This window comes from Excalfactoria chinensis, chromosome 4, assembly GCF_039878825.1.
Source record: "Excalfactoria chinensis isolate bCotChi1 chromosome 4, bCotChi1.hap2, whole genome shotgun sequence".
NCBI classification, from domain to species: Eukaryota; Metazoa; Chordata; class Aves; order Galliformes; family Phasianidae; genus Excalfactoria; species Excalfactoria chinensis.
The window spans coordinates 9,950,192-9,963,771 of NC_092828.1; the positions used below are offsets into that span (position 1 = coordinate 9,950,192).

Below are 13,580 nucleotides of genomic sequence, written 5' to 3' on the forward strand. Positions count from 1 at the left end.
TGGCTTGCTGTCATCTACATGGACCAGTCCTACAGGATGTCTTTGCCAAGGATTAGATTTCTCTGTTCTGGGCTTCAGGGCAGAGCATGACCAGGGGACTCATGAATCTTCTTTTCTGCTGCCATCAGCTTCCTTGGTGCTACTTCCAAAACACTCCTGTCTCACCCAGATCTCTCCTTCAGCCCTCGTACGACATCTGCAGTCCTCTCTGCTGCTGAATTCTAGTCCAGCAATGCTGAGTGAGATGGGTTTGTTCTGAGAGTTTCTTCTAACCTCATATTTGAGATTTTCATAGAGCTGTGTACCTGTCATGACGTTCATCTCCTTGACAGACTTCAGCCTTTACTCTGAAGTACTTCTGAAACCAAGACACTGTTCTTCCTTTTTAACACTGACAAACAATCTGTTTTATCCTGTTCTACTTATGAAATGCTTAAGCAATTTGCCTGAAATTTTCCATAAAGAACTGAGCTTGAGAACATTAAACGTGAAGAATGCCGATATAAACGAGTAAAGCTTGGCAAGGACATAAACACGCTGAAAACATGATTTTACAGTTGCACTAAGGTGTGTAATGCAGCTTTAATAATGTGTGATACCATTATCCTCTCTTCCTCGTAGTGCATACAGCAAGTGCATTTGTCTAGAGCTAACAGAATGCTGTGAAAGTGGTAGAAGGCAATAATTGGAAAATCAGGCATTCATTTGCATTTCCAGACAGAGTCATTTAATGTTTAGAAAGAAATTTGTTGTCGTTCAATTCTGCAAATCAAGGTGTAATGTAATGTTTTAATTTTTAATGAGCTCTTGTCAGTTGGGATCAGATGAGTTGTCTCAGATCATTTCATCATTAATTCACTATTTTACTCATTAAATATGTTGATTGTAATGTCTCCTTATGAGGACTGATTTTGATACATAACGGCATGGAAGCAGAATGGTAAAAATTACCATATGAATATATGGCAAATCACTCAAACTGCACAGAGTTTAAATTTCAAGGTATTTAATACAGTTTCTTGAAGTTGTATCAGTCATTGCTATTTGGACACAAAGCACAATACATTTTGAAATAGTCTTCAAGTATAAAACAGATAATCATTTTTGTGTCATTTTCTTAGAAGAAAGAGCATTTATTTAAACAGTTTTCAAAAGTATAGTTTTACAATGAGCCAGATGGCCTTGTATTTCCTGTTGCTTGTATGGTTAGTTAGGTCTGAACTGAGAAGAAAGTAAAATAATTACTCACCTAAATTTTTTAACTTGTAATTTCTGTCTGAAGGGTTTTTTAATTCTATGCCTTGATAAGGAAATATTCATAATGCAAAGTTCTTATGGTGTTTTTAAGAAGCACAGATGTGTAACACTGAACTGTCAGGTATGCGACAAGAGAGTGGGCAGGTATTATGCTCTCTCAGTGCCAGAGGGATTCAGCCAACATTACACATACTAACAACATAACTTACTGCCAATGTGGGGGTGTTCAGGGGCACCTTGGCAGAGGTTTGTAGTAATAATGTGGCACTGTGTGGATGTGGGTTCTTCCACAGAGACAGGTTGAGGGAGCTGGGCTTTTTCAGCCTGGAGGAGAGAAGGCTCTGAGGAGACTTGATGGCATCCCTTTGGTACCTAAATGAGGCCAACTGAAAACTGGAGGGGGGGGAGGGGAGGGGTCTCTCTACCAGTGTAGTGATAGGACAAAGGGTTATAGCTTTAAAGTAAAAGATTATATTAGATATTCAGAGGAAATTCTTTACTGTGAGGGCAGCAAGGTAATGAAACATGTTTGACATGAAAAAATGAGAGGAAAGGGTGGAAGTGGGCAGTTCTGCATGTGCGTAGGCAGAATATTTAAGCACTTTGAAGAAGAAAAGTGAAGTTTTCTCTGAAACAGTGACAATATATTGACTCCATTATTAGAGCAATCAGTTTGCCCTTGCAGGCTGTGGCAGAGCTTCCTGCTGATTTATCCACCAGCTCTGGAACTCTCTTCTAGGCCAACACGATCTCGGTGCAGTCAGCACTTTTGAAGTCTAGCCTTTGAATTAAATGCTATAAATTCGATGCTTCTTTATAGTTTTGGAGGAAAACCCCTTTTTCTCCACAGCTGCGAGATGCTGCTGTAATAAGTAGCTCAAGAAGATGCTTTGTTTCAATTTCTTACAGAAAATGTTTTTCCATTATTTCAGGGTGGATAGTTTAGGACAGGTTGGAGTAATGAGAAAATTTTTATGTCCTAAGTTGAACATTGTGAAGTTCAAAGTTTCATCATTATTCTCCTTGGGAATAATTATTAGTTTGAATTTTGCGCTGTTTATGTAAGATTGGGTATCTGCCTTTCTGTAAGCTCCTAATTGCTGACAGTGCTTTGTTGCTTTTATTGGATATGTGTTTAATTACAACCAGGGCTTCAGTAGTAGTTCCAAAATTCACATTGCCTTGAGCAGGACTTTTTGACAGTCAGGGAATGAGGAATTTCATCAGAGAAGAATGCTAAAGGATGGTGGATAATGCTATAAGCAACTCAATTCTGTACATCTCCTTGGTATAAAAAATGAACAGATACCTCATCTGCTTATGGGAGTAGAGTTCTGCCAGTTCGGGAAAAACTGCCAGAAACTGCCTCTGAAGACTGCGTGGGGAGGCTGAACATCCTACTGAAATAGTGACTCTTTTAGGTTCATGGATAAGAAGGGGGCATGGCTGTTTATGAGGTTGGGAATGGATTAGGACAACGGGCAATGGTTTTAAACTGAGAGAGGGGAGGTTTAGGTTAGATATTAGGAGGAAGTTTTCACACAGAGGGTGGCAACGCATTGGAACAGGTTGCCCAAGGTGGTTGTGGATGCCTCGTCCCTGAAGATATTCAAGGCCAGGCTGGATGTGGCTCTGGGCAGCCTGGTCTGGTGGTTGGCAGCCCTGCACATAGCGGGGGGGGTTGAAACTGGTGATCACTGTGGTCCTTTTCAGTCCAGGTCATTCTGTGATTCTGGGTGAGCTGAGGGGTGTGAAAGAGTGGCAAGAACAGACATTCCTACACAGAACTAAATGAGGTTCCGTTACAGATGTTGATATTGTTTCTCATAGAATATGCTCATAGTGGCAGTACCATCAGAGCCTCTCTTCGTCAACCCTACATATGGTGCAGATTCAGAAATCGCTGTGTTTTTGTTTTTTTTTAATCATCTTTTTGTTAAAATAAATTGTGTCATTATTCCTTCTTTTTTTCTTTGGGAAGTCTTTTTCTTACTTTTCTCATGAAATACTTTGATGCTGCTGTAGTAATAGAATCAAAAGATAGTGGCTAATCTGAGTTTAACTCAGCATTTTATGAATTTATTAATCATGCGGCAGCACTCTTACAGAGAAATCTAATTCCGGTTGGATTTTTCAGTGTTAATGGTAGAAAAGGGTGGTCCATCAGTATCATTATCCTTTGATTAAATGCTGAAAGGGAAATGCAACTGATTCCTATTCACACTTTGTGTAATGGCCTATGAAAAACTGCTCAATGTTGTTAAGTCTATTTTCAAGTAATTGCATGAAAAATAAACAACAACAAAAAAATCATATGTGATACAAATATATATAAATCACTTTGAAATAAGCAATCCAACTTTAGAACAAACTTGCTTCATTAAAGAATGTGATTAACCGTATAATTTACTGGATGTCTTAAATTATTCTGTTACTAGTTTTTGTTCTTCTCCAAAAAAATGGCTGAGTTGTAGTTCAGCTTCATTACAGTTAACAGACTTGATGTTGGCTCTCTAGATACTTGCTTAGTGCACTGCAGTTAAAAAAAATTATGTGTACAGCAGCTGAATTGCAAGAATATGATCATATCTCAATTGGTGTGCATAATACATTGGAATGCCAACTTATATGGTTAAATTAATGGTCCAATAAATGCAATTCTAATTTGTATCACAAGATGGCAGCAAATTTTTAATTCATTTCATGTTTGATTAATCTTGAGAAACATCATCTCTTGAAATCATTTTTCTTAGAAAATAGATTATTTAATCATCATATACACACGTATTTATGGACACGTTAATGTTTTGAGGTAAAAATTCAAAACATTTACAAATGTATTTCTGTCTTAATATCAGTTAAAAAGGCAGTCACTATGAATTGCAATATCTCGCAGTGTAGTAGTTCTCAACCTAATTAACAGTATTTTGCATAAAAATAATAGCTTTCACCTATAATTTTTGACTTCCTGAAAAGAACATGCCACAAAGCATTTCATGAAACGTAAGCAGAATCTCTCAAGACTTGAACATCTGGATTCTTTCTTCTGTAATTCATATTTATGATTTAAATGTTTGCAGGCATGAGATTTGAGTGTTACAGAAAAAGAAGAGTCTTGGCTTGTTTAGCTAACACTATAAGTTAAAACTGATTCACATGACATGATTTGTTCTGTGTATTAGCTGTGGGTGTTAAAGGTGTTTTTATTGCAGTTATGAATCTCATGGCCTTTAAAACCTTCCGCCTTTTGTCTTTCCTGCAGTTTCACAACCGCAGGCTGTACACAGCCAACTGGAGAAGCCATCAAGTACTGCAATTCTCTGCAATACCTGTGGAAAACCATGCAAAGGAGAAGTTTTGAGAGTTCAGAACAAATATTTCCATATTAAGTGCTTTGTTTGCAAAGGTAAGTGTATATAACAGCTGTTACCATAAATACTGCATTAAAGCACTGGAAACTTAACAAAAATATTTGTCAGTGCAATCCATGCCTGAAAGAATCTACTGTAAGCTGTACAATTGCCTACTGTAAAAGTGTAAGCATCTTAAATCCTAAAAGTGAGGTATGTTTTGAATGGATGTAAAGCTATAGAGTTTACTGTGCAGTTGGGATCTGAATAAGAGCAATTTGGTAGAAGTGATAGCAAAGCATAGTATTGGGCTGGGAGAAACTTGGAGATAGATCTCTTCCAGCTTTCTGTTGTATTCAGTGGGTAAGCTATTGCCTCATTTTTTCAGATGGTCTTATGTCACACTGATGCTTGAACCCTGCTGTGACTTGACTGTGCTTTTCCATTCTGGGGGCTTAGCTCTTTGCTTATTCCAGAATGGCACCTGGAAATGATCTAATCTGACATGTTGCAGCTGGTGGAAGTAGTGAGTGTCTTGCAAAGAGACTGGGGATTAATAAATAGGCAAGCATTATATAGGTACATGGAAGATTACCTGGAAGTTTTACTTCTTTTTTGAGTGTACAAATGTTATCTGACATTTGCTGCATACCTTACTTACTTCATCTCTAAACTGCACTTAAAATGGCATTTGTAAAATGGCATTTGTCCATTCTTTGAGCACCACTTAGAAATACAAATGTGACTCCACTTCCAGCTGTGTTGATACAGCTATTCCCAACTGACTGTAATTCCTCAGGATAGAAACAGCTTAGGGGGGCAAACATAGGAGAATTGTATAAGAAATGTGAAGGAGTGATTTGCTAACGATGACAGCTAGTTACTGCCAGATCAAAGTTTAGTAATTCCTACACTGCACTTGTGTACCAAGTAGTTTCTCTTCAATGCTGCTGAAAATCTTATCAAAGGACTGGAGCTGGATATTAGAGGAACCAATGAGAAAAAAAAAAAATAATTCGTTCTGTCAGCACATGGAAATTTTTATACATACCATAGAACAAATTATATCACTTTCAATATCTGAGTTAGTTGTTTCTAAGTAAGACAGGTGGTATTAAATGTCTTCTTAGTTGCATTCTTTGCAAAAATACACAGAAAGAAATGTAAGCATAGTGCACTGTCTTAGCAAAAATATTTGGGTTGCCTATTCAGAGACAAAATAGTATTTAAAGTGGTGCACAACCCACACTTTTTTTTTTTTTCTCTCTCTCTCTTAAGTCATCTGTCCTTTTGGCTAACTTTATTATCAAATTAGTTTTGCAGACCCAGCTCAGTAGAAGAACAGATAATCTGCTATTCAGCAGCTTTGTTTTCTGCATAAAGTATCAGTAGCATACTGGTATGTGCTGCATATAATTACCTTAATGAGACACAAGCCCCCTTTTATACAGATCTGACACAGTAAACTGACAAGTTATGGAAGGAATCATAAAAAAAAACTAGTTATTCATGTTTTCATTTCATTTTCATTTACTTTCATGGGCTGCCAGATCACCCACAAATGCAGCAAGTTGAGTCTGAAACTTTCACTGATACCCAATCTAGACAGTGCTGAGGCTTTTTTTTTTTTTTTTTTTTTCAGTACACAAGAAAAAAAGAAAAGAAGAATAAAGTACTGTAGATGCTGTATTGCTCCTACCTACCTGACAGAAACAAATAGTAGATTATTATAGTAGTATGGTCTGGAAGAGATGTGTGCCTTTTGTTCTTAGATTGACTGCCTTCATATTAAACCACTCCATATCCTTTGTCAGACAACCTTGCTCAAGCTACATGTAAGGCTGCAGAAAATTGTGTTTGTTTTTTTCACATGTGTAGATGTTGAAGATCATAAACTAGCCAAGGGATTTTGAAGAAGTACAGTTAAGCATGTCCTGAGAGCTGAATAAAAGTGCTGGAAGTCCTTTTTATGTGATTTTTCTCTCACAAATGATATTGCATAGAAGGAAGTCACATGTAATATTTTGAATGTGTGTAAACTGTGAAGTAATTTATTGGATATTGTTGGAGCTCTGTATGTAAATATTTAATTATTATTTTTTTTTAGGATGTGAAAGGTAGTTTTCTTTATTGCCATATTGCCATCTGATTATTCCTATAAGAATCATAGAATGGCCTGGGTTCCAAGGGACCTCAAAGATCATCTAGTTCTAACACCCCTAAATGGTTGTGAATTCCAAAAATGATCAGAATGGTAATAGCATATAGGTAGGCACCTTTCGTATTTAAACTATGTAACTGTCCCAAACTAAGGAAGGTTAGTAAAAAAGCACTCATTTCCATCAATTTCTTTCTAATCTCCCCTGATAAAACTTCTAAAGAAGCCTAAGAGAAGTCATCAAGTGATGATTGATTCTTGTACTTATTCCAGAATGTGAGATACACACCCAGATGAAAAATTCTAATGGCAATTCTGTGAAGATCTGCTAGTTTTGCTCAGTCAGAAACAAAGCTTATCCTCGTGTTTATTCATATACATTATTTATTGTTAAGGTGCACAGGTAATCTGCTAGTAAAATGCTGTAGGGAATGTGCCATCAAGTCCCACATAAAATTTTTTATCTCAGTCTTGAAATTTTTTTCCATTTTAATCAGGTCAATAAGAGCACAGTTACAATAGAAATAAATGGCTTTGAAATACAAGGCAAATATTTTATTTGTTAGATTTCAAAAGCTTTGGTTCCTTTATTTGCTAATTCCCATATTACTTCCTACTGCTGTAATGAAATCACTGAGGAAAATAAAAAGAGTTGATAAGATATTGACAGCCAGTTCAGACTATCAAACTCAACCTAATTGACATGTCTGCTTCTATCTGAAGGTGTCTTCCAGGGCTGCTTCTCAGACAGCATGTTGTATTAGGCAATTTCTCACCTGGTGTTCATTTACAACAGCATTATTTAGCAAGCCCTTAGAGGCACTAACATAAAATTGTAGGTGTGAGAGGTGAATAGTCTATTGAATAGCCTCTTGGTCTTTCAAAAGATAGAAATTAACATGTTCTAGAAATGTTTCTCAGTTGTTTTTTGTTGTGTTTTTTTCTATGGTGTAATAGTATCCTAGCATTTCCAGAGTAGCTTTAACCTTTGTCAAACATAGTATTTAGGAAATCTTGGAAGTCTGAATCAAAGCCCTGATAAGGGGTGTGGATAATATGATTGTTATAGCTTTATATAAAAAGCTGAAAACATTTTACTGTATTTTATATAGTCACTCTAGCAGAACAAATAGCAGAAAATCCATAGTGTGTCTGCAGATTTTTTTTACCTGCAATTATCCTGCAGCATACAGCTTCATTAAATGGGGAAATCCAGCAAAACTGATCTGTAAGATGAGCCATCACTCGTATATGTCCTTAACTGGTTCAGTCTTCAGTGCAATGAAGTAAACTTGATGTGGCCATTGTGCTATGTCAGCTTCACTATGAATGTCTTTGTAGGTCATGCTGCTTGACCCCTAATGAAAATTCCCTGGATCACAGTATCATAGTATCGTGCAAGTTGGAAGGGACCTTAGAGATCATCGAGTCCAACTCCTGGGATTCGAGACCTCTAGTGTAGCAGAGCAGCACTTGTACCACTTGCGCCACAAGGGGGATTCAAATCTGGGCCCTCCAGTGTTGCAAGTGGTGGCACACAGGATTGCTGTCTTGATGTGCTTACAGTCTTTGATGGTAAGCATGACTGGTCAGGTTCAAGGGCATTTTTTCCCCCATGTAATTTTGTTTGTTTGTTTAGTTAACCTGAATGTTTCACATCTTCATCTGGATTTCGATAGATGAGTCAATGTGTATCTTGTGACACAACAGCTTCCTGGGAATTGTGAAAGAGCCCTGGGCTGGATTTTTATATCATCATTAAAGCCCTCACAGACATGTTGTTTTCATTAAAACATACAGTGCATACTGAATTCAAATCATTTGTTCTGAAGCCATGTTAATCTGAAGGTCTAAAACAGGGTATTCAGTGAAAAGGTTAAAAACATCAAGTAACTTGGTAGTAGGAGTGATCTGTCTGTTAGATCAAACGCATCTGCTAGGATATAAATAAGTGCACTGAAAACAGTGCTGTGTAATCTGAGGGACTGGTGTTTGGACATAGCAAAGGGGTTTCACGTTTCAGAATGGGAGTCATTTACGGGAAACTCACTAGTAAGATTTCTGAGTGCCAACTTTTGGCAAAGCAGTGGCGGTTCATGGCATGTGTGGTATCTCAGGCACTGGGATGAAATGTGGTGGCTCTTGTTCATCAGGTACTCAGCAATGTGCTCATGCTTCCCAAGTTCTTTAGGATCTTGTAATCCCAGATCACACTAACTTGGTATAATAGGAAAAACCTACATTTCCAGCAGCATGGTAGGTATGGGGCTGACTTACCAACGTCATGCTATCCTTACATTTTATACCACTGAAAGAAATATGTGGGTTTTTTACACTTTTTATACTTCTGCTATTGTAAAAATGATGTAATGCAGTGGCTAGTTATTCTCTATTGTGGTTCTGAGATTATTTTAATTTAATATTAAGTTTAACTCCCTAAAAACAACCCAGTTATAGATTATGCTTATTAAATATGAAAAACAGTTATTGAACTCTCACTATCACAGAGTAACTGATAATTTTTCTGTTGTTTTAATTGCATGCTCATTAGTTGCAACCTTTCTTCGTATTCACAAAGAACACTCGCTAGCCCTGAATGCATTGGTAGTACAATTCACAACAGTGTTTCAGCAAAAGTTTTGTTTCAAGGCATATATTAAATCTAGAAATCAGTGATTTATATTTTTAAGTATCATTCATGAATCTAGTATCTAGTATTAGTAAAGCATGGTGAGAGAGACAAGGTTAAAAGTATCATGGTTGCAAGACTGGAAAAGGAGTATCTTTAAAACATTTCAGTTGAGGTTACTTCACAGGAACCCAGAATTGTGTTATTTCTACTTTCCCTTCAATTCATTTAAAGACAGTTTCTGAAGTTTTACATTTTTTAGCGTATAGTAAAACTTGTTTATTTGCTTACAGTAGTGTTTATACCAAGGATGTTACATTTTACTTTTTCACAAATAGACAAATATATTTTTCTTTAGTCTTTCTGTTGACTTTCTTTTATCCTTAGTTTTATCTTGCAGTCCAAAGATTGAATGGTTAAAGTTGAAACTGTATCACAGTATGGCTTAGGTTAGAAGGGACTTCAAATATCAAGTTCCAAAACTCTTGCCATGGACAGTGTTGTCAATGGCTCGATCGAGCCATTGCCCTGGTCACCATCCAGCCTGGCCTTAATCATCTCCAGGGAGACAGGGCCTCCACACCCTCACTGGGCAGCCTGTTCCAACATCTCACCACCCTCTCAGAGAAGAATTTCCCCCTGACATCTAAATCTTCTCTCCATTAGTTTAAAATTATTCTCCCTCGTCCTATCACTATCTACTCATGTAAAAAGTTGATTTCCCTCCTGTTTATAAACTCCCTTTAATTAATGGAAGGCTGTAAAGAGGTCTCTCTCCACAGTCTTCTCTGGACAAGTCCAGTTCCTTCAGCCTGTCTTCATAGCAGAGGCTCTCCAGCCTTCTGATCATCTTTGTGGCCCTCCTCTGGACCATCTGCATAAGCTTGACATCTTTCCTGTGTTGGAGGCCCCAGAGCTGGATGCAGTACTGTGGATGGGGCCTCACAAGGGCAAATTTGAGAGGGACAATCACCTCTCTTGCCCTGCTGGCCACTCCTCTTTCTGATGCTGCCCAGGATACTGTTAGCTTTTTTGGCTGTAAGTGCACACCGCTGGCTTATGTTAAATTTTTCATCTCCCAAGACACCTAAGCCTTCTCAGCAGGGCTGTGGTGGGAGACTATGCCAAATGCCTTTCAGAAGTACAGGTAGATGACATCAGTTGCCTTCCTTTCATCCACTGATGCCATCACTCCATTGTAGTAGGCCACCAGAGTGGTCAGGCACAACCTTCCCTTGGTGAAGCTGTGCTGGCTGTCTCAGATCACCTGCTTATCATTCATGTTCCATAACCCATCTTCCAGGAAGATCTGCTTCATGACCTTCCTAGGCACAGAAGTGAGGATCACCAACCTGTAGTTCCCCACATCCTCCTTTCTCCCTTTCTTATAAACAGGAGAGATGTTTTCTTTTATTCCAGTGACCAGTGTTCATAAAAACATGGGTGAGATTTTCAAAGAAGTAATTGCTGAAATTTATGGGGGACGATTCAAACCACAGATACAGCCATGGGCAGAAATGCTCAACTGAACTTATTTAAAAATGATGCTTGATGTTCATTACTTTAAGTGGTGGATGGAAACATAAACTTTGCAAGTGCTAAAGCTGCTGTTCAGATGAGGCAATTTTTGAGCATACATAATTTCAACCTACATTAGATATTGTCATCCCCATGAAGAGCTTGCAATTCTTTTGAATTCTTGAAATTCTCTTCTTAGGGTAGAGTTTCTACCCACACAAAAGATGTCACTGCAAAGTTTCCCTCTACGGAGGGGAACTTTCTGTCTGTAGCACACACTGTCACAGGGGAGTACAACAGGCATACAGACAACGCACTTAAGTACTCAATGGGCATTTCAGTGTACCAAGGTGAGGTGAAGACTGCAGGGAGACCTGAAAGCTGTTGCATAAAATTTGTCACTGGTGGTGTTATTCCACCTCCTGCTTTTTGTATGTCTCATTAACACCAGACCATCTGCCATATCTGTGCATAGCCAGACTAAGCACTTTATTTGCAAACCTGTAACTGATACCCGAAGAATGATTATGGAAAATTAGAAAATATTGAATAGTTTTGTGTAAAGCACTACTATTGTGATTTTTTGGAGAGAAAATAGATGAACCTGCAATGGCACACTGACTTAATTGGCCCGGCAAATGACAGCAGTATTTTATTAGAGCAACCACAGATGCTATGAGTTAGAAAATGACTTAAAGAGCATTATTCTATTTCTTTATTCTGTTTCTTCAATCTCTTTAGTTTGCTTGTAAATGACAAATAATCAGAATGATTCCTTAAAATAGTAAATCAATATAAAATAGACTAATGTTCTGATTTTCCTGGAGGTCATTCTGGTAGCACCAAATATCTATATATACAGTGTTCTCTTTCACATATAGCACCATGTAAGAGCTTTTATTGGGCTATTACACTATCTTGAAGCTACTGTAAAATTCTGTTTTCCAAGAGGGAAATGGAAAATGGATGTGCATTTTCTAGCACAATTTTTTTGATATGTAGATATCAGATTACATAATGCACAGGGTTTCCCACTCTCCTCCATTTAATTAGTGCACCTGAATCTTTAATGTTTTGTTAGTCTCTCAAATTCATTCAGAATTTCTCAGGGTTTTCCTTTGCTGCACTGTGTGCCCACAGATTAGTTGATGAATATAATAGGCAGAATAGCTTGGGAGCCATGCTTTCAGTGATGCTAAACACATAAGGGGGAACGTTGCGTGACGGATATGATATGTTCCCACAGTTCTATTTTATCTGCTCCAGAAAGTTCTGGTTTTACTTTACTCTTCAGAGATGTCTGCCTGTGTGTTCCTGTTTGGAGGCTGGTTCGGCACATTGGCTGAGCTTTTTGATGCTGCATGCTCCTTCTATTGCTTGCCAGAGACTGTAAGAAAATGAATTGAGATTATAATTGGTATTTCACATATCATAGCTAAAACACTATAGGAGATTGGCAAGCTTGAGTAGTCTTGATATTATGGACATCTACATGGAAAGATTTAGATACAGTTACCTAGGAAGAGTGGATGGATTATGGAGAGTATATAGATTAAACATCATTCCTTCTGTCTTGCTTCTGCCTCACCTATAGGCAAAGAATTTCAGTTGTGAATTGACAGAAACAGCAAATGGAATGATACTCACATACAAACTTTGTGTGGCCCTTAAGCTTACAGATGGAAGTCATTCCATCATCCTTCATGAAAAGCTTACCAGGACTCATCAGCACCAGAGCAGAAAGACAGCATCTAAGGCAGTTGTCTTCTGGAAATTAGTCTGAACTGCTGCAAATTGCTTGCAAGTGAGTTTGAAGTCAAAGTGGTAGCAGTGGAAACTTGACAGGAGATTGCTATTATTTCTCATGGGCAGAGCGTCCATGTGAAATACTCAAGAAATAATAACTGGCTTTTTGAAGAATAAGCTCCTAGATTATGTCAGTGCTATTTTCTGCCCACAATAAATGATGTCAGTAGCATACTCAGTGTTTTGTTCTTGGGATTTAGTCAACCACCATGATCCATCTCAGAGATATAAGGGAAATACTAGAAATGAACCTAAACTGCAGAGCTAAAGCAACTTATTCAGCTGTTGGACAAGCAGAGGTTCTTTCCCTTGCTAAACTTACAGTGTTATGATTGACTTTTTCTTCCTTCTTGTGTCTTTGGGCAGTCTACCTCTCTCACCTGTGCTGGATTGATGCTTGCTTACTTACATAAATATGCAAGTAAACAGAGAGGATAAACAATGTTTTTTTAAAAAACAAAACAACTTCATACATGTGTTTGCAGGTTGATAAGCAAAATACTTGTTTTTCTGGCAGTCTGAAAGTTAAACAGTGCTGTGTGAATGACAAGGCAACCTGTGAATTTTAGTATTACAGCTGCTGTAGTATAGAGCAGCATGGCCTCTTGGGACACAGCACACAGCCAAAAATTTAATCTGTTTTCTCTAGGCTCATTTGAAAGCAAGGAAGATAGAGATGTGTTCTATATCCATACAGTGCAAATACGGTACTGATGATACATAGTAGTGGGGCTGGCAGTGTGCTTAAAGTGCCCTAATTAATTGGATTGCTGCTATTTATTTTCATAGACTGTAGCCCTGATGTGATGCACTATCCATAAAGGATTATGGAGTTAGATTGCCCATGAAATCACACAGCATA

At 37.8% G+C, this 13,580-nt stretch overlaps 1 protein-coding gene across 15 annotated transcripts in view; it reads left to right on the forward strand.

Moving 5' to 3' along the window:
- ABLIM2 (actin binding LIM protein family member 2) overlaps positions 1-13,580 on the forward strand; it is a 135,951-nt gene that overhangs the window by 32,705 nt on the left and 89,666 nt on the right. For all 15 annotated transcript variants that reach the window (XM_072334236.1, XM_072334243.1, XM_072334248.1 and 12 more), the window contains exon 2: positions 4,520-4,663. In XM_072334236.1, the coding sequence (XP_072190337.1) occupies positions 4,520-4,663 (144 nt within the window). The remainder of the gene's footprint in view (positions 1-4,519; positions 4,664-13,580) is intronic.